Consider the following 27,908-nt stretch of genomic DNA (forward strand, 5'->3'; position numbering starts at 1 on the left):
TTACAATCTTCATTTACCTAAATTTTTTAATGTTAAAATTATGTCATCATAGAAAAATAAAAAAATACCAAAAAATTCCTGTGGGTGTGTGCATGCGTGTGCACGTTTGTGTGGTGGGGTTAGGGAAAAGATGGAGGAAAAAAAATTACATTGTAAATGGCATTATTGCGATCACAAGTGAAATTAACAAATGTGCAGAAATGCTAGGTAAAAAGCTAGCTAAAAACCCAACTGAACAGTACAGCACACCCATTCTTATGGACTAAGCATCTATTCTACTATGTGCGTCTCTGTATAAATGTGAGGCAGAAGGCTCTGTTAGAACAAATTAGTTTCTCTATGACCGCTAAGTTCCTCCGGAAAGGTATTATATAGATCCTTGTTTATAGCCTCCAATTCCTTGTAGAAGGAGAACTATAAGTAAAATTTCAAACCCTATTTATAACAGTTCTAGGAAAATATTTATAACATTTTCAGAAGGAGAACAGCCAATTCCTGTGATATGTACCTGACAAGATCCTCCTCTTACTAGCTTCTCTGGATTAAACTCTAATCCAAATCCAACTGGGAGAATCAGCTTTTTACATGTGATGTCAAACAACCGATTTAAATATACGCCACATTCGTTTTCCTAGAATGGTTACCCTTAAAGTTCTGATTAAGGTGAATCTCAAGAAATTTAATATAAAAATAAACCAAATCAAACACATATGCTGGAAATCTACCAGGACGCTACAAAAGCAACTTGGGAAAAAGAATAATGAGGCAGATTTCTATAGCTGGCTCCATTTTAGAAACAAATCAGTAAGTAAATGGCATTAAAGGCTAAAAAGAACATACAAACTTAAATCTCCACCCAAATCAGAAATTCACATTTCTGGAGCACTTGGGTGGCTCAGTTGGTTGAGCACCCAACTTCGGCTCAGGTCAGGATCTCGCAGTTCACGAGTTTGAGCCCCACATCGGGCTCACTGCTGTCAGCACAGAGCCTGCTTTGAATCCTCTGTCCCCTCTATCTGCCCCTCCTCCGCTTGTACTCTCTCTCTCTCTCTCTCTCTCTCTCAAAAATAAATAAACATTAAGAAGAAAAAAAGTAATTCACATTTCTACCATTTATTGGCATGGCTGGTCAGTGCTCTAGAATAAATGTGTGAGCACCTGCAACTTGTTTTACGAGAGTACTTTTTATCAGATGTGATGGATTCACACTGAGACATGCATGTAGAACCCTTCCTTCCAGTAATGAGGCAGCAATTTCCACCCTGTGTCTTTTATGGGTTGCTGCGATGCCCAACCAGAGCGAGGATCGCATGATTGCACTGGATACCACATGTGAGCCGAAATGGCCTCAGGGGCGCCCACCAGGGAAGTGGGAAGGATGACTCACCTCCATTGCCTTCAGACTGATGATTTCCACGCCACACCTTTTGCCTCGTTCTAACAGATCGATGCCATAGGAGTCCATGACGACTATGGTTTTAAGGCCTGGCGTTAACTTATTTTCTACACCTTCTAATAGCGTGTTGGCCTTCTCTGGCTTGTCAACAAAAACCAGAGAGAGTTCGGCTGGGAATGAAGAGATACAATGAAGAATGAGCTCTGAGATATTAAAAGCCTCACTGTATGATATCTGACACCAGGCTATTTTCAGGACTTACAGTCTTTGAATAGAAAGACAGGTGTGTATTTAAACATAAAATCCCTATCAAATCAAATATAACCAAATGTAAAGTCATCAAATCTAACTGATAACTAGGCCAGTGCCCACCTGGAGACCTCAGACATACCTTTGTTGACTATGTAGGTGATGGCTTCAGCTCCAAGCGTATCATAGAGGGGAACGGACACCATGGAGTAAGCAAAGCATCCCTGTTCAATGATCACCCACTAAATGAACAGTAAAGGTCAGGGAAAGAAAACGAGATGTCATCACGGAACCACTCCAAGGAGAACAACTACTCTAGAGAGATTCAAAGTGGAAACACTGGATGGGGCAAAATCAACATTTGTGTGTCTACTCCTATGTGCCAGGCACCACGGAGGATTCACGATGCAAACAAAACACCTGCCCGCTTCTTAGAAGGACAGTGCAGTTGGCCGGAAGAATCGAGGCAAATATGTGAGAAGATAATTAACCGTACGAGATAGTGACCGGCTCAGACACGAGGGAGTCGGAAGTGACCCACCTCCACGGGGCACGTGACTGAGCTCACCCTCTGCAAGGGCAGCACGGTTTGGACAGATGGAGAGAAAGGCAAGGAGACTCCAGGAGCGGGGACTGCGTGAACAAAAGCAGGGGGGAGGGCAGTGAGCACTCAAGGGTGCCCCGGCAGGCAGGGTCGCAGGTGGTCTGTGGAGGGGCCTGGCCCCATCCCCAGGTAATGCGCGGCCACTGAGGGCTTCTCGGTGAAATGGAGGCCCTGGGGTGTGAGAAGATCAGCTGTGCAGCCGTGTGCGGTGAGACCTGGGAACTGGGGAAGGAGGGACACCCCTGTCTAACAGGAAAGATGTTCTGGGCAAAATCTCCCCAGAAAAGTGAAGAAGAAGTGGTACAGGGACCAGTCTCCTTGCCTCTAACTCATCAGCCATGTGGCAACTGATCTGCCTACAAGTCAAACATGGCAAGATGAGCCTTTCGCTAAAAATCCTTGGTGGTGCCCCTCATCTCCAGCTGCAGGTCTCGAATCTGCGGAATCCGACACGCGGCCACGGCGCAGATAAAGGCACAGCTGCTGTGGAAAGGCAGCACACCCCACTTACATTCACTCGGTCTGGGGCAGTTTTGCTCCTTTTTCTTTCCTAGCATCAGTTTCAAGTTACCAACATGGAGGGCAGGTCCAAGCTCCTCAGCAGGGTCCATGTGGCACATGTAGTCCTGTCTTCCCTGCCCCTCCAAGCTCTACCAGATTGAAATCCCTCAACCCCCAGCATAGATACGCTGCTTGATGCAAACATGTCATTGTTCCGGACACTCCCTTAGCTTCCCTGCTCTCATATCCTTCAAGACTCCACTAGGAGGCCACCTCCAGGAAGTCCTCCTTGACTGAGCTCCCCATAACCCTTTTCCCTGTGTCCACGCTTGCCACACTACAGACAAAGCAACACCCTACGGGCCGGTCTTCCCTCACACGGTACCTTAAGAGAAGGATCCAAATCACTGTTGTGCTTTGGTGCCTCACGATGCCTGGCACATAGTAGGTGCTCCATACACATTTATTAAACTAGTTCATAAATGTAGGAAGGAGCTTACCCTATGAAGTAAGGTCCTAGTGATAGATTCGGCATAAAATGCCACTAACGCAAACATCTGGGATGTGTTCACTTGAATGGGTTTCACTTACAATGAAAGAAACGGAATTCCATAAGCCTAGTCGTAGTCCAACTGTGGAAAATGCTGTGTATCCCTTACCAGTACATAAAACTCTAGGAAACCAGCCTAATTTATCAAATAGTCGATAGCACAGCGATTGAGCCAACATGTCTTTTAGACACAAGAACCAATTCAATTCCTTCGAGCCTAGTGCTTGAATTTTTCCAAGCCAAGTTATGCCATTTCTTCACCAACGCTATAATACGTGTATTATATATATTGGAACAACAGCTCCAAAAGAGCTTCTCATTTAAATTGACCTTAATGCAAGGGTTTACAGAAGCACCACGCAGGGGCCTTGGCAGCCAGACAGACCGTGTCTACACCGAGGCTGACTCGTGGTGAGGTACTTTTCCTGCTGCCCCTGGTATTTTAAATTTTGTAACCTGATCACAGGGAAAGCTCCCACCTTTCAGAAAGCAAAGAGGGGAGTCCGCTACTGCCAAAAACGTATCCAAGTTTCTCTATAATTTATTGATGCTATTTTTCTAATCACAGAGGTAGGCCTGGAGGCTAGGAGGATTCTTTGTTAGTTATCTGTTCTAGTGACTTCCTTCTTAGTTTTTGTTTGGGACCTGGTTTTTGAAAAAACAAAAACCAATAATCAAAAAGTGATACATAGATTTTTTTCACCTAAAGGCCAAGGAGGCCCGAGCCTGGGTTTTCATATGTGTAACTTTCTAAGGAATAACATAGAGACATATGCTCAGTAGAGATCAGAGCACAAAATCGGGTCCCAAGCAATGGTCTGTATGAACTCCAGTTGGCTCTTACATGTGAGGACTCTCAAAACCGCACACAACTGGCGTCTAACGGTCAATACCTCAGGTCTGTTCTGAGAAAAGATGCCAATGTACTGATCCGGGGAAGTCTTGAAGCCCTTCTGGATGAGCGCTGAGCCCACACACTCTGACATGTCCGCAACCTGAAACGGGGAGGAAAAAAAATCAGGAACCACATCAGGCCCAACTCAGGGAACAAAGCTCACTGGAGTGACAGCCGACCGAGTCTGCTATCTTGGCCAGCAAGTGGTGCCGCACGGCAAAGGGCAGCAGGAGCGAACGGGGTTCCGTCAGCCCTACAGTTTTGTAAAACACGAGGCTGGCTTCACCAGAACTCACTATTAGGAGAACTGGTCATAGGGTTCCTTCTGCAGAGGAATCGGATTCCGACAGCTGCAGGTCAGAGGTCACTGGATGCCCGGGCTTCTCACGCACATTTCTATTTTACACTTTAGTTTTATAAAATTATAAAAGTAATGCGAGGACGTAGAATGATAGAAATTACTTGCATTTATAAAGAGCAGCAAAGCAGCCCAAACTTGTCATTTGCTATAAATACAGAAATAGCAAGTTTGGGGGAGACCTTCAAAAAACTTGTGACAATTTTAAGTAAAATGAGTAAGTAAATAAATAGTATTATTGCAACTAAGTAAAATTAGGTAGATTCATAAAAATGAGGTAGGATTATAAACCTGCCCCCAACCTCTCCCCATTCCCACCCCAAATTAACTACAAAGAAATTTTTTTTTTCATCTTAAAGTTTGGAATTATTTTCTTCATCTCAGTTGCTGAGTTCTCGGGAGCAGTCCGAATTCCCACGCATGCCCGTAGGGAATGAAGCCACACCTGTTCCTGCCCAGAACCCCATTTGTCCTGGCACACAGTGCCACCTCGCTCTGCCTATGGGAACGAGAGCTGAAAGGTGAGGTGACAGCAAGAATGATGTTTCCATATCCCCCAGCCTTCTCACAACCTCTGCTTGCACATAAGGGACGGGAACCCGTGAGATGCTACCCTGGTTTGCGGAGCTTACTAGGCTAGTGTGTGTGCATTTGTATCTCTAGAAAGAGGCTCCCTCAGGTTTTCCCTCAGAAAACCTCACAGGGTTCCGAGCCCCGCAAAGGGCAGAGTCACCAGGCTGACGAGAAGACTTAAGTCTACAAATCCAAAGCTGGCTTCTGTTATGTCCTGTTTTATATCTTCACCAGCCTCTGGCTGAAATGTACAAAACACGGATTAACACCTTCAGGAACCACCGTGATTTTCAGTCTGCCTTGAAAAGTCCCATCTGCAACGGACCTGTCTTCCGCCTTCCAGCCGGCATCTAACACAAGTAATTCACAACACACCTGTGGATTCCGGGAGGCCTGAACACCACCACGCGGCGTTACGTGTCCAACGCACACGCGCACAACTGTTGCTACACCCCTCGCGAAAATAAGGGACCTTGGCGGCTATTTTACCTTGGCTCTGGAAAGGCACACGAAAAGCGGTGAAATCCCTCTGGTCCCCCGGGCCAAGCATCTCATCCCTCCTTCCCCAAGAAAGGTCCGCTAAGCTGTTCTGCCTCTTGGCTCTCTGTCAAGAGATACCCAAGCCAAGCCTTCTGCATCTCACTGATCCTCAGATGAGGGGAGGGAAGGGAAGGAAAAGCGGTGTGGGGTTCAGTCTAGGGAAGGCCAGCGAGCGCTATTCCCGAGCCGGCTTTGTGGCTCCTCGTGATGACTCCCCTGTCACATATACACTCCAGAGCACAGCTGCCAAACGTGCAAGGAGGAAGCTCACGTGGATTCATGAATGCCACAGGATGATCTGCCTCTACGGCAGGGAGCCATTTCCCGGACAGCTGTGCCGGAAACAAAAGGCAGCAGAAACTGATGCTTCCGGTGGCTCCCATACGTCCTTGGGGTCCTGCCTCCCCAGGGAGAGGCGGGGGCATCGAGATGTCTTGCTATCACGATCGAAATAAAAAGCAGCATCTTCCTGCTCCGCTCCCTCCCTGCCAGTGGAAACTACTGAAACAGCTGTAGCTGTGGATCAGCTAGGACCGCAGAGTCACAGGAATAAAGAGAAATACACCCAGATCCCAGCCTCCTTTGTGTTTATACAGTAACACAGGCGTCACTTCCGCATATCTGTTCTGCTCGCTACGGCCGCCCTGGGGCTCTATGTCAGCGCAGTCCCAGGTTGGTCAGGTTCATACAATGCACCAAAGAGCCCTGTACCGGAAGGTATGGACCTCACTTCTGCTCCTGTTTCTGTCATTGACCAGCTTGTGACGTTAGGCGAGGCCCATCCTTTCCTGGGGTGTATTTTCCTCATCTATCACATGAGAGGGCTACTCTATGGTGGGGCTTCTAAATATCACTAGTACCCCTCAAAGCAGAGGAGAAATTCTGTTCTCCCATGGACTCTGAGCACACTTCTAGAACGTCATCTTAGAATTAAATTCAACTCCATAATGCATCCAACGTAAGTTCTAAAATAAAGTGCTTTTGAACCACCAATTAAGTTACTTAACCAGTTTTTCCCCAAATTGCTGTATAAGACTTCTCCCTTTGCATGCTGCACATTGTCCCTGAAGCTCTGAGCTAGTGCAACACAGGGACTCAGTAGCGACCCTCCAGCCCTCACAGCGTCTCCGAGAGCTGACCTATTTCAGTACCACATCCTGCACGAGGACACACAGAGCCAGAAAACTCACCTCTTTGTATGAAAGCCATTCATAGGGTTGGTCTGGCTTCCGAGAGCCTAAACAAGGGCCATTATCTGGAAAAAGGAAAACAAAAAACAAAAAATGGGCTTACCATGCATAAATATTCTAATTTGTACTCCATTCTATAAAGGATCAGGTAGACAGATTTTTGTCCCTAGATTAGAAATAATGAGTTCAGGTCGGAAATATGTCCTCCCTAGGTTTCGGTCTCATTTGTTTGTTTCTATTTTGTTTCTTAAATGGAGCGGGAGAAGAGGGGAAAAGTGAGAGGATATAGATAAATACAATTTTTAAAGACACTCAATTTGTGAATTCTTCTTCAATACCCTATCGGTTTAGAAAGGAGTCAGGAGCTGAATGGCAAAGAAATTCTGGTGTAGGTGTTCAGAAGACTCCCTCAAAATTTCTAAATTTAAAGCATTCTAACTCAGAATGTAAAAAGGAAAATACGATTCTTCAATGTCCAAATTCTGATGACCTGGACTTTATTTACACAGGCGAAGTCTTAATTGCAGAGAAACAAAAATAAAGAAAAGATGCAAAATGAGAGAAAATAAGGGGGTATTTATAAAAGTAAATGTTAAGAAATATCAGGATGGGAGCACCTGGGTGCCGTTAAGCGTCTGACTATTGATTTGGGCTCAGGTCATGATCTCTAGGTTAGTGGGATCGAGTCCTATGTCGGGCTCTGCACTGACATTGCAGAGCCTGTTTGGGATTCTCTCTCCCACTCTCTCTCTGCCCTCCCCCCCCACTCACGTGCACTCTCTCTCTCAAAAATAAAATGAACATTTAAAAAAAAAGAAAAGAAAGAAATATCAGGACGCGTCCTGATTCTAACCCAGGTAACGAATAAACAGGAAGAAAGAAAACCCGGTATTAATTATTCACACTATGTGCTAGCACAGTAATAAATATCATTCAAGTCATTTATATTTGTAATTATACAAGTTTCTTTCTACAGATTAACCCCAAGCTAACTTTATGCTCAGTTTGTAGTTGTTGAAGGAAAACTATGTCCACTCCACCCCCAGCCCCCCACAAAAAGCTGCCATATTCAGATGATGACCAGGGTTGACCACATACCAGAATGTTTCTTTTTTTTTTTTTTTTTTAAGTTTATTTATTTTTGAGAAAGCGGGAGAGAGAGAGAGAGAGAGAGAGAGAGAGAGAGAAAGCACGAGCCAGGAAGAGGCAGAGAGAGAGAGAGAGAGAGAGGGAGACACAGAATCCAAGGCAGGCTCCAGGCTCTATCAGCACAGAGCCCAACGCGGGGCTTCCACTCACGAACCGTGAGAGCCAAAGTCGGACGCTTAATCAACTGAGCCACCCAGGCACCCCCCGCCCCCGAATGTTTCTCAACTAGAAACATGGGCCCCACCGCCATCTGTGTGCCTGCATGGCTTCTACTACAGACTGTTTTGTCACCTCCCCTCTGAACAGGGTATCGGCATTTCTGTCTTGTGACTATAGCATATCTGGCTTCCCCATTCCAGGCTCGAGTGGCAGTTCAGATGTTCTGATTTGGTCTGGGGGACTGGAAGAAGAGGGAGGGACAGTGGAGCACGGCTCCCCGTGGCAGCCTTGATACTCTGGACCTATTACACAGAGTCCCCCCACTAGAGACGGGTGCCGCGTGTGTGGGTCAGTCGTGAGCACGGGGAGGACCCAGGCTGGACAAGTTCTCTGCTCCACACTGACGTCCTGGCTCTCTCTACAGCAGTCTTCATGCAAACAGAAAGAGCACAGAGGGCCTTATTCTCAGACCCACTTCAGTTCACAGGGACTGTAATAAAGGCCACGCTGGACAACACAAGGCCCATCAGAGGCTGTTTTCAGGCATTTGCCATGTGAAAAAACGTGATTTTATTCTTTAAGAACAGGGACTGGCGATCTGTAGGCAGGGGCCGAATCAAGCCTGCCACCTGTTGTTGTAAATACAGTTTTACTGGAACACGGCCTCGCTTGTTCATTTACGGATGATCTAAGACTGCAGCTGAGCAGTCATGGCAGAGACTGTATGGCCCTGAAATCCAACCATCGTTACTCTCTGGCCCTTTACAAAAAAAATATGCAGACTCCAGCTCCCGGACACTGGGAACTTAAAAAAAAGATACTATACCCAGGCCCTACTAACAAAATTTTTGATGTAATTGGACAGGGAAGGGGCCTGGGCCTCGGTGGTTTTTAAAAGCTCCCCAGGTTATATGCAGTGTAGCCGGGGACAAGAATCCACTGACTGGCAGGCAGAGGGCCCCTCCTTGCAGTGGCTTCCTGCATGCGGTCTGAAAAGACCAGGTTTGAAAACTCCAGGCTGGCTGGCCCCTCCTGTCATTCAACAGACTCCTAACTACCTTATCTAGAGGCTGGATTTTGCTCTCCTGTAAAGGCTTAATCTTACGGTAGTGTAGAAAATTAAAGCTTAGAATAAAAAGCTCCTCTGGGGTGGGGGGAAGAAGGCAGAGTGATCTGCAGACTAGTTTCCTTCAATCAGTACAGGTTAAGAAGACTGAACTTCGTTTTCTTCAACCTCTCGGAAACATTCACGTAAGACCCTCGTTTTCCAAGCAGAGGAAGGTGACCAAAAAAAAAAAAGTTACTGTCCTAAGATGAGAGGAGGGTCAGAAGTAGAATGTAAGTTACCACACGACCTGGATGAGTTCATTCTCTACTAATAGTGGAAAATCATATAAACACTTATACACGTGACTCTGTGGTAGTGGTAAAGGTCACACACACATATGAACATGCATATACATACCCACATATATTTATTATATATATAGAATATATACAAATATTTTGATGTGGCCTTATGTTAGGCTGCTGTACCTTATGGGTATTTACTATCACAGACAAACCCTGCCCCTCCCCCTAACTTTGAAGAAGTTCACAAATTAAATGCTCTCCCTTTATCGTGGGGCTTAATGAATCTGCTACAGGAACACCAGGGCAAAAACACAACAGAGCAATCCAATTTTACCAGTATCAAGTAAAAACCACGGCACTTCCTGAGCACATACCACATGCAACATGTCGTGGGGACAGAGACAGTAATAGCACACAGCCCCTGGCCGTCAGGAGACTACGGCCCAGGGAGCAGTAGGAAAAATAAAAGCTAACCACCGAAAGATTTAAATAACAAACGTGTGGATCCCAAAGACCATCTCTAGAGAGTAACCTGGAATAAGCCAAAATGAAGGGGCTGAAACAAAAAGAGGGGTGGGGGGAAGTAGAGAGGACTCTCTCCATCTCTGAGGACACATTAATAGAGCACCTACGGTGTGCAGGTGCCGAGAGAAGAGACAGCTGCCTGGTTCATGGAGCACTGGCTAGTGGGACAGATGGGCAGTAAATGCCTCTGTTCCCTGGAGGGGCTGGTACAGAAATAGGTACAAGATGCTGGGGAAAGTGGGCATCTCTACCTGGAGGTAGGAGATGAAAACAAGGGAATAGGAAGGTTTTATAGAAAAGGTAAAAAAAAAAAAAAAAAAAGCAATACGAGGTTTACAGGATTAGTAGGCATATAGCAAGTGCCCGGGGCTGAGGTAGGAAAGCAGCAGCTTTATGATCAGGAAAAAGACAAATGCACAAAGGCACGGGGTGATGAGAAAGGAGAGGGGTTCTGGTTTTGCGAGAAGTTCAGTGTGACGTGAGGCAGGTATACACGGAGCCTGGAAGAGAGAGAGGCTGGAAAGGCACGCAGGTGCACGGGGTCTCTTAGGCCACCGTTACTAATGAAGCGCAATCCCACGGGCCAACGCTTGCCAAGTGTCTCATGGAACACTGCTTCCTTGGGATGTCAGTGTTTATTTCTCAAAATATGGGTCTCATGCTCAAGTAAGTTTGAAAATGTTGGATTGGGTCCAATTAAACAGATCTTTTGACCTCAGGATATGTCAGAGCCCACAATGAGCTAACATATGTGTGACCCTCCACAAAATGCGGGACATGATGAAAACATATTCCACCAAGGAACCCGCTCTGCCAGGGGATAAGCTGGAGGGGCTGCTGTGCTTTGGAGGTCACTCTGGAGAAGTTACAGGAGGAGACAGGGAGACCCGAACAGGTGGAAACAGGTGGAAGACGGGAGCAAAGATGACTTTCTCCAGAAAGACCACTCATGCCAAATGAGAACCGTCAAGCATTCATCACACAAATCCCGCAAATGCTTACTTGACACCTGTAAGCCCCGCTGGAAACCCTCGTACATGGTTGTGACATCATCATAGAAATACACCAAGGGCTCGTCGCCATCCAGTAGCACGGATCTCCGGGCACCATCACTACCCTGTGAAAAGACACAGACACGCGAGCGGTTAGAAGAAAATGTTGAAAATAAAAGGCCTCGCGTGCACGCCCGCAGTGCCCTGCAGGGGGCCCCTGTGGAGCAGCTGCTCGGTATTTGCCGAATGAACGGAAGTGCAGGATTTGCCAAGATGGAACGTTCAGCTGGGGTCAACTCCTGGCTTCAGAGAAGCAAGGCTAACAGGGGCCCTGGGAAAAGGAAACAGGGGAGCAGATGTCTGAGCAGGGGTCTGGCAGGAGGACTGGAAGCCTGCCACCACCACACACTGTGACAAGTCTCAAACCTCTGCCATCGACAGCACAGGAGACTGCGTTTGGGTCAGCTCTCGTGGAAATGACACACCATTCAGTTGTGCTTCCAAAATGCCATGTATATTCCTTCCGAGATTATTGCCACTGTCACATCTCTGTGTCAACAGCAGTGTAACCTGGTAGGAACTTTAGACGCTCACATAGCATCTCACAGTTGACAATCACCAGCTACAAAACTTAGGGAGGTGCAGGGACATGTCTTGACTGCTTTGACTCGCTGCATTTGTAGGTGCACAGATTTTGTATCTCTGCGTACCCATCTCTTTGTGGTCTTCCTTGGTTGGTGCAGAAAGTTTACCTCCTATCCACAATAACTCCTAACTAGTTGCAGAAGTTATCATAAGAGGAAGTAGCTCTCTAGGGGTGCCCGGGTGGCTCAGTCGGTTGAGCGTCTGACTCTTGATTTTGGCTCAGGTCATGATCTCACAGTTCGGGAGTTAGAGCCCTGTGATCTATGCTGACAGTGCACAGCCTGCTTGGGATTCTCTCTCTCTCCCAAGGGGGTAGGGGGGTAAGAGGTAGTAGCTTTCAACCTCTGAGCTGCGCAGCCCTCCAGGTCCACAGAGATACTGTGGGTCCAGATAGCCACAGAAACACCAAGCATTCTCTAGGAGCTGATAAATCAAAGCTCAACTACTATGATGTCAGAGGCTACAATTTTTTTCTTTTGAATTTCAGAGAGGGGGTCTTCACATGTGCAATGGTCAGGAAACACTCTCTTGGGGAAATCGCGCTACGATAGAAGAACGTCTTGGTACTAAGAGAAAGGACTGTTCATAGTAGGAGAGATCATTTCTAGCACGAGATTTGAAGAAAGTAGATAGGAAAGCCTTCATGAAGAAGGGGGCAAAGGACTAGGTCTCAGAGACTAGAGTGTGAGATGGAAAAACGGGACACATTCCAGCAGAAAAACCAACACGGAGGCCTTTATAGGTAATGACGGCCAGAGAGATTTTGGTGGATTCTTTTTGTTCTTCTTCTTGTACTTTTTTGTTTGTTTGTTTGTTTTTAGGATTTAATTGGTATCCTTCATACTCCTCCTGCAAGCTCTCCTCCCAACCAATTTGTCATATATGTACTTCAAAAAGAGCAATAGTACAGAAGTATATTAAGGAAACAAAAAAGACTTGTCCCTATTACCAGTTTGATGAGTTCCTTCCAGACTTCTTCTATGGTCTACATTTATAAAAAGTCTTTCATTATCTACTACGTATCAAATACGTGTTTGACACTTGCTCTAAGGCTACTAATAGCTTTCTGGAGTAAATATCATCCAATGATATATTTTACAATTGTCACACAGTCTTCTCTACCTTGGCAGAAACTTTCTAACACCTGTAGCCATGATTCCAAACATAATCATTAATTATAACACACTACTTTATAAAGCAGTTATTCTTTGTGTGTATAATGGTGGGAAAATCTCTGCACTGTAGACTCATGATTATTACTCAATCTCTGCATCTGTTTGTTTTGCAAAATGGGGATACCGTGTGTCCACGTCCAGGCTTATTTTCCGCTAAACAAAACTGGCCTTATAAAACATGAATATGTAGAATACTACTCGGATATCCTATAATATGCCATAACTATAATACCAGTCCTTCTTAGACTGTATCTTTTCTCCAACAAATACTCAGATTAAAATTCAGAAGCAATTTTGTTGCTTTATGTTAAGCATTGGAAGCCCTTTCAATCCAGGAAGCCACCAAAAAGACCCAGGGCCTCACGGCTAAGGTAGAGAAAAAAGGCGTGAGGGACTGAGTGACAGAAAGCTAAGAAAAGAGGCATGCCTGGTGCAGAGGTGCAGACTGTCACAAATAACTGCCCCCTGGCCACTGGCCCAGCCCACTCTGCTTATCAACTCATGGCCGGGATGGACAGGCAGCGTGGTAGCCCACAGGGAGGTCCTCATCACCTCAGCCTGGGACAGGGTCCCCTACACCTCTTATCATGACTCTCATTCATTCATGGTATCCCTCAGTGGTGTCTCCGCTAAAGCAATACTGCCCTCCCCATGCGTTCTGCTGAGGACCCTTATAGCTGTCAATGGGTCAGATGGGAATCAGGCGAATAAGACTCAGAGCTTTTTCTGAAGGAGCCCAACTCTTATTCTTACATCACTCGAGGGGCTCCAAAGAGCACCAGCTAAGCAAAGAGCGCAGAGGAAGTCAGAAAGAATAGACAGGAGTAGCCTGGAGTCTTGGGAGCACAGGCTCACCCTCAAGCTGAAGTCCTCCAAGGATGGTCTGGGGAACACCTTTGTAAGGCCTTTGTAAGGAAAGCAAACTAGCTAGCCCTGCGCCAGACGTACTGAATCAGAAACCCTGGGGGTGTGATCCAGCAGGCCGTGTTTTAGCAAGCTCTCCAGGGGATTCTGGTGCACGATATAGTGACAACCGGCAGCCTGGAGGCATTAGGATCCCAGCAGGGATGTGGTGGCGATCCGAGTAATGCTTCAGAAAGAAATCTATAAGAAACGTGCACAGCCCGAGGAATGGGAGGGAGGGAAATCCACTCATTCGGACCTGAGTGAGGGCAGTGGCAAGTGGGCATGGGGAGAAGGGCGACCCCAGAAGCAGTACTGGCCAATGAGTGGGATCTGGCAAGTACCTGGGTGTAGGAGCAGAGAAGGAGGTCTAAAGATAGCAGTTCCATTTTTTATCAGAAACAGAAGGCTGGGCATGGGGGCCAGGTTTGAGAAGAGAGTTAGCTGAGCTTTGGATATACAGAGACAATGTCCCTCTCAACACAGGTCAACTTCCCAAGTCCTATTTTGAGAATCCACTGCTGTAGAGTATAATTTCTTTTTTTTTTTTAATTTTTTTTTCAACGTTTATTTATTTTTGGGACAGAGAGAGACAGAGCATGAACGGGCGAGGGGCAGAGAGAGAGGGAGACACAGAATTGGAAACAGGCTCCAGGCTCTGAGCCATCAGCCCAGAGCCCGACGTGGGGCTCGAACTCACGGACCGCGAGATCGTGACCTGGCTGAAGTCGGATGCTTAACCGACTGTGCCACCCAGGCGCCCCCCAGTAGAGTATAATTTCACAACACACTCTGGTTAAATAATTCTTGAGTTAAGGTTAATCTTTTGGTGGTATATAATCTTCAGAACTTTGAGAAACATGGAGGTAAAACAGCCAAATCCAAGTTCAAGAAGTTAGTCATACCCCAAACATCCCAAATCATCTTAAGAAAGTAATCCGAAGACAAGATACTTATTATTATTCTAATTATCCATTAGAATAATTAGCAGAAGTTTGAAGAGGAAGCAGTGAAAGAGTTCTATGCCAAAAAGGCACACCGATTCGGTGAGACTGGATAAAAGGTCACACTCACTGACTTGTAAGGTAAGTCTGTAATTTCAACAGAGGAGCCTGAAATGAAAGGGGGGGGGGGGGGCGGGGAGGGCACTAAACAAGATCTATGCTTTGAAATGTGTCGCTCTGTGAAATGAGCACACGTTCCCCTGAAGAATCATCATTTTTGATGTGCATACGTGTTACCATTCTTCTTGAACAAAAATGTTATTTGTAAACACTGGGTGTTAGCAACCTTACTTATGCCTACAAAGGGGAGGGATTGCACTGAGCATTGGGAAGCCCAGCTATAACCACCAAGCTCAAGATGTCTGTATGTGCTACAAATTCGAATCATTTCAAAAGAAGGGCATTTCATTACTGGGTCGTGCAAGTACATGTGGCTATTTCTAGGAACATCTACTTAAATGGAAAAAAAAGTACTTTAAACTTGGCCCTTCTGGACTTCTGGTATAAACCTACAGATTTGGGGGTATGGGGGTGGTTTCAATGGTGCTCAAGAAACGGAGAGCTAAACAGACAACCCCAATTAAATGTGCAGGAAATCAGTCAGTAAGATTGATTGTCAAGGAGGATTATGCTATACGCTTCTTTAATGTGGTTTTATAGGTTTTCCAGCTAAAAAAAATAGAAGATGATGAATCAAACACACGATGGGCAAATCACTGCTCATGAGTACATTCTGCAACATCTATAGAAGCTAAGGTTCCTCTTGAGGTCAGTCTCCCCACGTGGGCTGAATTAGGAAATACAGGTTCAAGTTCAATCCACTTAGGGCCAATAAGGGCAGGGCCACAGTGGACATCTGCATTATCAGTGATCCCTGAGACCAGAACCCTTGCCAATACAGGGATCCCTTGCTTTCTGAAGGTTCATTTTATGGCATGTTTATGAAAGACCCAATGAGTACTTGTCTGTTTTCACTAACCAGAAGAAATCTGAAGAGGAGTTCTGCTTTATGAAAGAGCTGTTACTGTACTAATGTAGGTGTTTTATAAAAGGGAAGTGGCTAACTTGAACTTTTGGAAAATGGCGGACGCTCTTGACTGATGCCATTTAGACCTACAGAAGCTTTCATGGGGGCGCTCTACTTTCGGATAACAGGGGAAGCCTGTATTTGACAGAAAGGACTCTTGATGGTGATGGTCATTTTGTGCACTCTCATATCTAAATGCAAAACAAAATGACACCCTTGAGGGTTTCTGTGGGATGGAAAGACCCAGGCCTTAGAAACTGTGGTGTCACTCACCTCAATCTGGGCCCTGACAGTCAAGTTCCTCCTTTGTTACTACTGTTTAGTCCCTCTAACGGGGAAGGGGCAGGAAGACAGAGGGAGACACGGGAGGGAAGGAGAACAGAACAGTGGTGTAACTTGTAAGGAGACTGTTGAAGACGCATGTGGATTTTAATGTTAAATCCGTCTCTGGGGGAAAGGCTCCAGATGGAATCACAGCCCTGGATGGGGAGGCCACGGCGGGGTGGGGGGGGAGACCTTTTATTTTTTTATTTGCTGTTGCCAACATCCTCCATGTGAACTACTCTTCCCAGCACTGGCATTTTTACACGTTTTTTCATGCATCTTACCCTCCGCAGACCACACTGTCTGCTTCTTTCTACAAACAGGCACAAAACTACTCTTCCATCCACTGACCTCTTGGACTCTCTGCTGTATCAAACCAGGGCCTGTAAAGGTCAGCCAGTAAGTGGCCTTCCAAACCATGTTTCCCGAATGATAAGAGAACATCTAAAACACACCTAGATGCCCCATGATAGGCTACACCGTAAACGCCCCCGCGGAGCAAAGAGTCCTCAGGCTCACCATTGATGCTCACCCTTTAACTAGCTGACTTCCCCAGATCCTTTCCACCCAGGGAGTAAAGAAAGGGCGGAACCATCACGTCAGTGCTGGGTTCTGTCATCTGCATGCAGGAACGACGGAGGGTAAGTATTTCCTGAGCACCTGAGTGTAGCCAGCCAGCCACTCCACAGGTGAGCGAAGAGCCTGCGGGGGAGGCTTTCATGTGACATCTCAAATGTTGTCCAGAGACACGGACATCCGATACGGTGAGAAGTTTCTTTGTGGATCACAAGCAGGGTTCAAACTCGCCCCCACGCTGTTAGTCTCCATCTTGGAGGAGCCGGGCCTGGATCATAGATGGCCGCCTGGGTTTCTTCGGTTCTTCAACACTTTCCTCTAAAGCCCTAGAACACCTTCCACCTCACCCCTAGTTCACTCTCCTGTTTCCTACTTCCTGAGCACCTCCCCACTGCCTTCCCAAGGGGAGGAGTTGCTTAGGTTGGGGGGTGGGGTGGAGGCTGACAAGCGCATTTCAAGCTCATCACCAGGGGAAATCAGCCAACCACAGAAGGGAAAATGGCACCCTCCCACCTCTGCGAGAGGGAAGAAAGTCTGGAGTCACAAAATCCAAACCCCCACAAACACACATTGTTCCAGCAAAACAAAACTGCCTATAACATCTCTACATGCCTGCCATTTGGAATATGCAAAACATTCTGCCCCACTTCTGACTTCTCAAGGGAACCGGTGTCTGTTTCTCATCCATGGTTGGCATTCTAAGGCATGAATACGAAGCAGGGATTTTTTGTCGAGAGGCTCAGAAGGCTTACATCTGCCATTTTTCACCTGGCACCCGTTGACCCTGCTTGGGGGAGGCTATTTTTAAACTTAAATAAATATTCCAGCACACGCGTCTGTCGTTTATGAACATGTGTATGTTCCCTGCTTAATGAAGCCTGTGAGAGGCAGCATCATTTGTACAAAATCGAATTGTGTTCTCAGACCTGCTTTACCATATTCCTGTTTGGTGAACTGAAGCTTTTACTGCCAGGTTTACATGGAATCCAGAAATAAAAAAAATTTCCCCCTAAAACAATCACCTTTCTTTCTTTGAATTCCTCAAGGCAGCCACTTAATACTTCTGCGGCCTAGTCTTGGCACGAAGATCACAAACCTGCCTTCAGTTCTCTGCAATGCCGGTCTTTCACTCTGCAGCCCACTCACGCCACCCACCGCTGCCCCATGACCATGACCAGCAGTGACACTTCTACCGCCTCATTCCAATCACTGGTCACTTCTAATTAGCAGACAAGCCTCAAAACACAGAGAACCTCAGTTAAGTTTTCTGCAGTGTGAGTGAAGACAAAGTAACCAACGAGGTTTGTTATACTTAGTCATGAAGAAGCCTGTTTCGTTTTGGAAGAGGTGCTAAAGTTACCTAAAGGCATGAAAATGCTGACGTTCATACACTCCCAGAATATTAGGTCTAAACAAAGACGCCCCTCCAAATACATTCTCTGCATCCACCCCCACGGCCCCAACTGCTAGGGCCGCTGGCTGAAAATGCCCTCGGATGCCATAGCCCTTTAGAAAAATGCATTTGAAAACTCTCTGAGCACCACAGCAGGCAAGCTACTAGGGGTAAGATTAGAAAGGCGGGGTGCCCGGGTGGCTCAGTCAGTTGGGCGTCCAGCTTCGGCTCAGGTCATGATCTTGTGGTTCGTGCGTTCGAGCCCTGCATCAGGCTCTGTGCTGAAGGCTCACAGCCTGGAGCCTGGTTCAGATTCTGTGTTTCCGCTCTCTGTCCCTCCCCACTCATGCTCCGTCTCCGTCTCTCTCTCCCTCAAAAACAAATTCAAAAAAAATTTAAAAATCTTAAAAAAGATTAGAAAGGCAAATCTTTGCAGACATCTTTGACCACATGCACAATTATTTTCCAATCAGACCAGGGAAGAACAGGCAGTGGGGAACAAGGCCTGGAAACCTGCAATTACAAATGGCAAGTAAACGAAAGCTAATGCCTAAAAACAGGATTTGCACAAGCATTACCGGCAGGGAGGAAGCCAGAGCATCAAACCAGGAGATTCTTCCAAAGTCCTGCACGTGCTTCTGCTCCCCCACTCCGAGTCTTGCCGGAGATGGGAATTCTGTTTCTATTAATGTTTGTATTTACAAGTGACTGCAGAAACGACTAGACCGCTCCTAATATTTCTCCTTTCCTCGTCATGCTCACCTGCTACCTCCCACTGGGTTCAAATTCGGGAGTCTAACGCCCCCTCTTACAGATGCTTTGCCACTTGTTCCACAGACCGTGGGGCCGGTGTTAGTTCCACCATCTGACTGCACCTGCCCTTCCCAGACAACTTCCCTTCCTGCTCTGCCCTCCCAGCTCCCACTCAGACTCTCCCTACATCGCTGCCTCACTGTGGAGTTTGGTCCTACCCCACTGGACAATAGCACCCCCACCCGGAACCAGCCCCAGCCATTCAAGTCCAGGGTATCGCCATGCTTTGCCCTTTGTTTTTTGTTTGTTTGTTTGTTTGTTTTTTGGTTTTTTTGTTTTTTCCCCAGCCTTACTGAGGTGTAGCTGACAAAAGTGTGAGATACCTAAAGTGCACAATGTGATTTGATGTATGCTTCCATGAGTCAACTTCTTTTTGGCATTGCCACTTTTGGCTTTGCCAATGTCATTAGCCCAGAGGTAGACACTTTGTCTCTGCAAGTCCTATGTGAGGAAACCATGACATTTATTGAGCAATGCTTCCACAGGCCAGATACGTTCCATTTAGTTTGCTTTTTTCAAGGTTCTGATCAGAGAATGAACCAGAGTTTTGGCTTTATAGCATGAGAACAAGTTGTCCTGTTAGTTTAAGGACAACCCTCACCCTCTGCCAGGGACAGAAGGAGACCTCAAGAGGACCGCTGGCCAGCCTACAAGCTGCATGAGGACAGCAGCCTCTTCTTCCAGGTATTGGGCGCATATCACATGGCAGATGACCAAGTGGTTGCTGAAGGGAGGCCATCAGATAATTACTCTGTGAAGCATGGAGGATTGAATCCGGAGTGTCACCTCCTATAGCACAGGCTTAAAATGCTAAGGCAAAGGGTGCCTGGGTGGTTCAGTTGGTTAGGTGTCCGACTCTTGATTTCAGCTCAGGTCAGGATCTCACAGTTGTCGGATTGAGCCCTGCATTGGGCTCCATGCTCAGTGTGGAGCTTGCTTGGAATTCTCTCTCTCCCGCTCTCTGCCCCACCCCTGTTCGTGCGCACACACGTGAGCTCTCAAAATAAATAAACTTAAAAAAAAAAAAAGAATAAAATCTTAAGGCAAGTTGCTAATCATAAATATCCCAACATGTGGATGTATCAATCCCAAGCTTTTACGCCAAAAGGCCCACCAGCCAGCATGTGCCTGAATGTCATGAGATCATTTGGTGTGGAAGTCATCCAACTTGGGAGCCAAGATGAGTGATCCCCAAAGAGCCGATCCTGCATATTGAAAGATATGAACCCACACTAGAACCAAGGTCCAGTAACCAACAAGTTTAAACAGTGAATCCGTTATGGACTGACTTGTTTGGTTACCCGAGGTAAGTCTGAAACTAAGCTCTGATATTCTGAAAATGAAGTCTTAAGAAAGCTATGGACTTAGAGATATAGAAAAGTTTTTTACGTTCTGCAGTCTACTCCCTTCTCTAATATTCAAAGACAAGGCAAATAGCTTGGGTTTTCATTTAAGTACATTAGAAATCCTTCTGTCTTAATTTGGCAAGTGAGCCATTTCAATGCTTCTGACATCTCTCACCAAATCTAGGAATTCCCATACTCTTTCCACTTCCTCCTTCAGCAATTACCTGGATTCTCATTTATGCTTTGGAATGGTTTGTTGCCTCAATCCGTTAAACTCCGGTAGGTGGACCTACGACCGACCGGCACCGAGTTTTGCTCTGACCCCATCTACATCTGACCTGGGGCACGGGCAGAGGATGCGGGGAGGCAGAAGCTCACCAGAAATCCGGTTTTGCCACTGCCGCCCCGGCTATGACAACACTATGCTCCCGGCCCCGGCCTCACACCCACACCACCCCGCTTTCTGCTCCCACACCCATCTCGTGTGTGGAACCTCAGCCCCCGTTCTTACGTCACCAGCCCCGCTTCTTCCTTCCATCTGCATTACCTTCAGACGGTTTTGCCTCCAATACCCATTTTCGGAAGAGCCTGCTCCTGGGTTCAAAGGTCTAACCACTGACTCTTCAAATTAATCTACACAGACCCCAACTTTATTATCCTCCCCCACCCCCTGTAAAGCCCTATTACAATACCTGACTTTCAACCACTGTAATGAAGGCAGTATAACAAAGCTCTGGATAGTTCACTAACTATGTAATATAATTTCGCCTCTTGGGACTCAGCTGTTTTCCTGTGTATAAAACTTGAGGGTTAAAAGAGGAGGCCTTCATAGAAGAAGAAAACTAACACTTACTGGACACTCGGTACGGGCCAAGTGGACCCTCTGCAAGTATCTAGGCAGTCCTCTTAACCGTGAGGGAGGGAAGGATCTATCACTTCTGTTCTCCAGATAAGGAATGTGAAGGTCAGAAAAGTCAGGGGAACTTGTCCAAAGCTGTCTTCCTGGTCTAAGCAGAGGAGCGAGGTCCAGCCTCTGCCAAATCCGCTCGCTTCTCTGGTCCCTTCTAGCTGCATCACGCTCTCCTATGTCCCTAAGCTGCGACCACCACGGTCTGGGCCCCTGACTAGCCCCGAAGGGTTTCCAGTCACTGCGGTTAAGGTCATCTTCACCCGGGGGACACGGGCATCTCAATCTCGGCCAACAGACAGAGACCAGCTGAAACCTGGACACGTGTGAATCACTTGTGAAAGTGAGTAAAGGCTACACGGACACAGAGACACTCGCTTCCCCCCATAGCTTGGAGCAAAAGAATTCCGTGGAAGATGGAACTCCTCCCTGACACGCAGGGAAAGGCAGGCCTTCGGGTCACACTGCTGACACACGGTGTCAGCTGCCACCACAAACGCACGGGCTCGGCCCTCAACATAGGGTCTGGATCACACCGTGTGTGAAACTGAAGAGACACTTGTTGGACTCAGTTTCAAACTTCAGCTTCTCTGTCCCGTTCTACAGCTTATGTCCTCACTGCTTTTCTTACATGGGGCACAGCATGGTGCTAACGTCCTCTTTATCACCCTTTTTATTTATTTATTTATTTACTTACTTACTTACTTTTATTTTAGTTCATCCAATTTCTTTAACAGGAAGGTAAATACTACCATAGCAAAATATTTTTTTCTTCACAAAGTAGCTTAGAGAACTATAAATGGGATGTTACTTTCATTTTTATTCATTTGTTTTTCTTGTCAAAAGGCTGACAATTTAATTATTCCCACTTTTATGCAGTTCCCCAAGACAATAAATGACTATTTTCCTTCACAGAGGACACCCTCTACATGTCCACAAAATCAGAATCTGTTTCTCCAGTGTCACCCTGACTTCTAGAAGGAAATGTTAGAAGCTGTAACTTCTCAAGAACCTCCGGGCCACAGCTTGAAGAAGGTGTAGCTTGGAATCAGCCAGTGTGGGTGGTATCAGATGCAGCAGAACCAAAAAGTGCAGACTCCTCATTTTAACACCCATGGAAGGTTTATGGGAAGAGGCGGGTGGAAATCTGGAGGCGAAATGGGGGAACGGCGGGAGACCAGGGTGTGGACTGGCAAATGGCACTTGTTTTCAAAGGAACAAAGGAACAAAACAACAGTATTTTATTCTGACGATCAGTTCCTACATCAGTGCCGAATACACAGGCTCCTGATGAATACTTAATGAAATGAATTAAGTGCTTCTTTCTGCCACAGAACTCCTTATGACCACGCTACCTACAGGAAAGCACCTGTCGTTATGGAGCATCAGAACTCAAAGCTTGTCTTTATTTCAGTATTTTAAGTTTTCTTTTTAGAAATGAAAAGCAGGGGAGCCTGGGTGGCTCCGTCGGTTACGCGTCCGAATTTGGCTCGGGTCATGATCTCGTGGTTTGTGGGTTCGAGCCCCGCGTCGGGCTGTGTGCTGATGGCTAGGAGCCTGGAGCCTGCTTCGGATTCTGTGTCCCCCTCTCTCTCTCTCTCTCTCTCTCTCTCTCTCTCTCTCTCTCTGCCCCACCCCCACTCACTTGCTCTCTATCTCTCAAAACAATAAATAAAATCTTAAAAAAAAAGAAATGCGAAACAAATTTTGTATCTACTCCCAAGACTGACAAATTCTGAAAATCAGAGCTGAATCCAGTTCTGTAAGCGAAGAGAAAAATCAGGGAGACTCTACCAGGTAGTGGAATTATAGATTTTAATTTTCTTTCTGCTTATCAGTAGTTTTCCACCGTTCTACAGAGGACATGAATGCTTATTTTAATAAGTCTCAGAATGACTTTATGCTAAGCTGGAACTTAAAAAGCACACTGTAAGTGCCTCCACAATTTCTCATACAATTAGAATTAGGCATTTACAGTTACTGCTAAATTATAAATATCTTAAATCTGCACTTGCCAAGTACTCTTTTCATAGCGATGGCGATGCTACCCTGAGGCACCAGGTCCTCCGCCAGAAGAGAAGGAATGTCAAAAACCCCACACTCATGTATTAGAAAAATTAAATTCGGGGTGCCTGGGTGGCGCAGTCGGTTAAGCGTCCGACTTCAGCCAGGTCACGATCTCGCGGTCCGGGAGTTCGAGCCCCGCGTCGGGCTCTGGGCTGATGGCTCAGAGCCTGGAGCCTGTTTCCGATTCTGTGTCTCCCTCTCTCTGCCCCTCCCCCGTTCATGCTCTGTCTCTCTCTGTCCCAAAAATAAAATAAATAAACGTTGAAAAAAAAAATTAAAAAAAAAAAAGAAAAATTAAATTCTACTCCTTCTGGGCTTGTTATTAGCTGAAGTGAAATTTTGTTTTTTTAATTTTTAATGTTTATTTATTTCTGAGAGAGACAGAGGGTGAACAGGGGAGGGGCAGAAAGAGAGAGGGAGATCGAATCCAAGGCAGACTCCAGGCTCTGAGCTGTCAGCACAGAGCCTGACGCGGGGCTCGAACCCACGGACCACGAGATCATGACCTGAGCTGAAGTCAGACGCCTAACCGACTGAGCCATCCAGGCGCCACTAGCTGAAGTGAAATATTAAGTCACATTTACCTTCTAAACAAGGTATGAAAACACCTTTTCTTGGCAATAATTCGGCCATTTTATCTTTACATTTTGGTCTGAATTAGACTGATGTATCTTCTACAGATTATAAAAATTTCAAGCTAATGAATCCAAGAAAATTGTCTAAAAGAACTAAAACCCTGTAAGTAATAGAATGGTCCTTATCAGGCAGGCCAAGGCTTCGTGTGGAACGGTACCCTCTCCTCCTCATGGCCATCAGCCTGGGGACCAGGGCAGCAAGGGGAAGAAGAGACATTCTTTATGTACATTTAGAGTTATGAATACTGAAAATCGATTCTGACTTAGGTAGGGAGAAGCAAGAAACCACAACACAGAGAGTCAGGGCACCAGTGAGAACTTGGCTGCTTCATCTTTTCAACCCCTCACATTTTATACTAAAGAGATTCAAAAGGGAGAAAAGCAGAGCAGAGACATCAAGAAAGACTCTCTCTGGGGCGCCCGGGTGGCTCAGTCGGTTAAGCGTCCAACTCCTGATTTTGGTTCAGGTCGTGATCTCACGGTCTGTGGGTTCAAGCCCAGCATCGGGCTCTGTGCTGACAGTGCAGAGCCTGCTTGGGATTCTTTCTCTCTCTCCCTCTCTTTCTGCCCCTCCCCTGCTCGTAGGTACTCTCTGTCTCTCTCTCTCAATAAATAAATAAATAAACATTTTTTTGAAAATTAAAAAAAAAAAAAGAAAAAACTCTTTCTGAAAGGGTCCCTTGCTTTTCCCTGTCCCATCCCACCCACTATGCCCTAACCAGGGAATGCACACTCTGGTTTCATTTTCATGACAACAAGAGCATGGCCTGTAGTTTGGCCATGTTATGTACAACCACAGTGCTCAACAATTCAACCTTGGATCCCTCCTGAATGCCCTTGCTTGATCATGTCCTCACTGAGATTCTGTGGCCATGTTATTCTGGCAAGTTCCTAGCCTCACCTCATCCTAGGTGAAATCTCAGAGTCCCTTTCAACAGCTGGGGGATGTGTTCTAAGTATCAGGTATACCGCAGATGAAATCCTTCTTTCTGGAACATTTGTTTGACATCTCTCTTCTCTGCTGGAACATTAGCCCTGCGAGAGCAGGGACTCTGGGCCCATCCTTTCTGGAATCCTCCGGGCCCCCACCCTCCATTTATTAACATAGACAAACGTCAGTCTGTTGAACACAGTTTAGCTTACAAAGTGGCCTTGCAAATATCTGATGGTGACAGAAACCGGTCAGTGTCGCATTCAATGGGAAATCTGGGGAAATGCAGGGAAAACCCACATGGCAGGCCGGCAGGCCCCTCCACTTACCGCCACCTCCACAGACTGCAAGGACAGGTCGCACGGTGGCTTCAGGGCTTTGGGTCTCGTGGCGTACCAGAAGGTGGTGAGAGCTGCAAAAGCTCCAAAGCCCATGAGCGTGTTGGTCGGAAGAGTGCGAACGTACTGTCGTAAGTCAACCAGCTCTGGCATTCGAAAATACCGGAACAACTCGTGGGCTTGCATTGTCCTGTGTCGCTGGCTCCCTCAGCTGAATTCTGTCAGGAGAGAAAAGATGTCATGTTCATTCCAGCAAGGCAGGACTTGTCTCCAGAATTCCCGACGGCCAACCATCCCACTTGATGCCTGGCTGACCAATCGAGGCATTAAACCCACAGGCCTGATGGTCCAGCTCTCTTCCTGGCTGCCGAATTTCATTTTTCTAAGAACATGTCAGAAATTCATTTGACTTCCATCGTTTTGTGCAAAGTGTCCATTCCCCACATTAAAAAGATTTCACTCACAAAGAATTCTCGCCATAACATGCTCAAGTGGCGTAAGTTACCAGTTTCTTCCCTGATAGTGTGCCTCTGTTCTCTCCCACCTAATCAAATACACTCAAGTCTCGTTATCAGGGCTAATGAGGAGAAAAGGGGAAGAGGCACAAGTAAGCCCAAACCACCCAGCAGCCGTCTGCTCCCCCTTCTCCCGAAAGATTTCCCATCAGCTCTGGATCGGTCCAATGGACCAACCTACATGTCGGTATGTCTCTCGCTTTCCCCATGCTCTCTGTACCATAAAAGCAGCAATACAAATGCAGAGGAAACTGCAGTTCTCTATTCTGCTGAAATAATTTTTTATATTCCTCAGGATATTATAACCAAAATATAATAATAATAATAAATGGATGTACATAAATTCTAAACCATCTACCACGTATCTGGAGAGAGACTGAAGCATAGTATTTGAGAAGAAGTATAGAATAATATTTAAGATCCCAGATTCTAGAGCCAAATTCTGTCTTCCCAGCTTATTAGTTGTATGATTTGGAATTACTTAACTTCTCTGTGCCTCAGTTTCCCTAACCAAAAATGGAGATTGAAAACAGACCTATCTCATGGGGATTTTATAATGGTTACATGATTTACAGAGAGCTTGGAATGGCATGGGGCTCCAGAAGCTACTCAATAAATGCTAAGTACTATCATTATTTCATCTACCAACATCCTGTGATTAGTCCTTTATCCAGAACCGTAAGGTACAGAGTTAATAAAACAACAACAACAAAGCAGTCAGAACACAGGGGTGCCCGGGCGGCTCAATCGGTTAAGTGACTGACTCTTGATTTCGGCTCAGACCATAATCTCGTGACCAGGGGATCAAGTCCCTGTCAGGCTCCATGCTCAGTGTGGAGTCTGCTTGGGACTGATTCTCTCTCTCTCCCTCTCTCTCTCTGCTCCTCCCTCACACACTCTGTGTCTCTCAAAATAAATAAATAAGTAAACTAAAAAAAAAAAAAAAAAAAAAAAGAAGCCAAAACACACAGAAGAAAATTGGACAAACAACCTAATGTATATGAAAGCCTCAAATTGGATGGGATAGACAATTTATATATACATCAGCATAAAAAGTGTCAGAACAGGAAATAAGTACGAATAATTCTAATTAGAAAACAATTGATGAGCCACTACTATAAAGTATGTTTGGCAGTAAAGGGAAGGAAATCATAGCGAATGCTCTGAAAGGCTTTTCTCAAAACCTGCCTGCCAAGTGTGAACGCTTTAGCTGTGCTTCAGATGGTAGCTGTGAGTTCCTTCTTGTATGTCCTTTTAAATACCGAGGTCACAAAACTGAACATAATTTTCTTTTTTCAGATACAGAAATCTTTAAATCTCACTCTCTACCACTGTAAATTTTGTTTAGAGAGGAGCAGAGTATCGGGTGTTTTCACTGGCCATCACTATCTTAATGTATTTGCTCAGCTCGTGCAATCTTGCGTCACAACTCTGTGTAGGTACGCGTGCATGCACACACACACACACACACACACACACACACACACACGAAAGTTCCTTCCATGACAACTGAGAAGGAACAGATAAGCAAAATTTCTTCAGGTCATACTTCTGGAGGAGAAGCTCCACTACTTACAATACCACTCACCATAGGTGCCACCAACAGCTGACTGCTAGGTGACTACTGTGGAGCAGAAGAGGTGGTGGGAGGGGGGTAGGGGGAGGAGCTCAGCTGGCGTTTGCCCGACCTGCCAAGGTCCCTCAGGACATTTGCCACAGGCCGACTCCTGTCCTGCTGCCCACTGGGCTAAAGGTAACTATGAGACAAAATTCACACTTGACTTCCCAGGAGAAGCGGGTGGAGGATGGGCCAATGGGCAGCTGGGAGCACAGTCACCCCACTGCTCCACCCATGGGCAGGGACAGGCATCAGCCAGTGTCACTGCCAGTGCCAGATCTGAAAACAGACACTGTTTTCTTTCTGCCTGGCTTCCCAATGAGAAAAGACAATGGGCATATTTTTAAAAACCAGTGAAATAAACGATCAGATGCTGGGCGGCATGTCGAACCAACAGGCGACAGACCACGAAAGAAACAGATTGTCCGTGGTATGGCCACAGCAGATTTATTCTAGAGGAACGCATAGGAGCGGAGCTACTCCAGCTCGGGAGCACAGTGAACACACGAGGCCAGCCAGGGTGCGCCGGGCGGGGGGCGGGGGGCCTGGAGCCGGCGGCTGGGAGGACGGCGCCCACCGCCCGGTCCAGGCTCTCGGCGGCGGAGCCAGCTGGTGGGGGACGTACGACACTGAGCCGGCGGTGTCGGCGGGGCGTGC

At 46.4% G+C, this 27,908-nt stretch overlaps 1 protein-coding gene across 5 annotated transcripts in view; it reads right to left on the minus strand.

Annotated features, from left to right (window-relative positions):
• The window catches only part of ACSL1 (acyl-CoA synthetase long chain family member 1), a 72,511-nt gene that overhangs the window by 25,000 nt on the left and 19,603 nt on the right, over positions 1-27,908 (minus strand). For all 5 annotated transcript variants that reach the window (XM_040489916.1, XM_040489912.1, XM_040489914.1 and 2 more), the window contains exons 2-7: positions 25,110-25,336; positions 11,045-11,159; positions 6,857-6,921; positions 4,194-4,295; positions 1,788-1,887; positions 1,388-1,566 (exon numbers count right to left, since the gene is read on the minus strand). In XM_040489916.1, the coding sequence (XP_040345850.1) occupies positions 1,388-1,566; positions 1,788-1,887; positions 4,194-4,295; positions 6,857-6,921; positions 11,045-11,159; positions 25,110-25,304 (756 nt within the window). In that variant the 5' untranslated portion in view covers positions 25,305-25,336. The remainder of the gene's footprint in view (positions 1-1,387; positions 1,567-1,787; positions 1,888-4,193; positions 4,296-6,856; positions 6,922-11,044; positions 11,160-25,109; positions 25,337-27,908) is intronic.

Source organism: Herpailurus yagouaroundi, unplaced genomic scaffold (assembly GCF_014898765.1).
Source record: "Herpailurus yagouaroundi ecotype Mexico unplaced genomic scaffold, PumYag 181, whole genome shotgun sequence".
NCBI classification, from domain to species: Eukaryota; Metazoa; Chordata; class Mammalia; order Carnivora; family Felidae; genus Herpailurus; species Herpailurus yagouaroundi.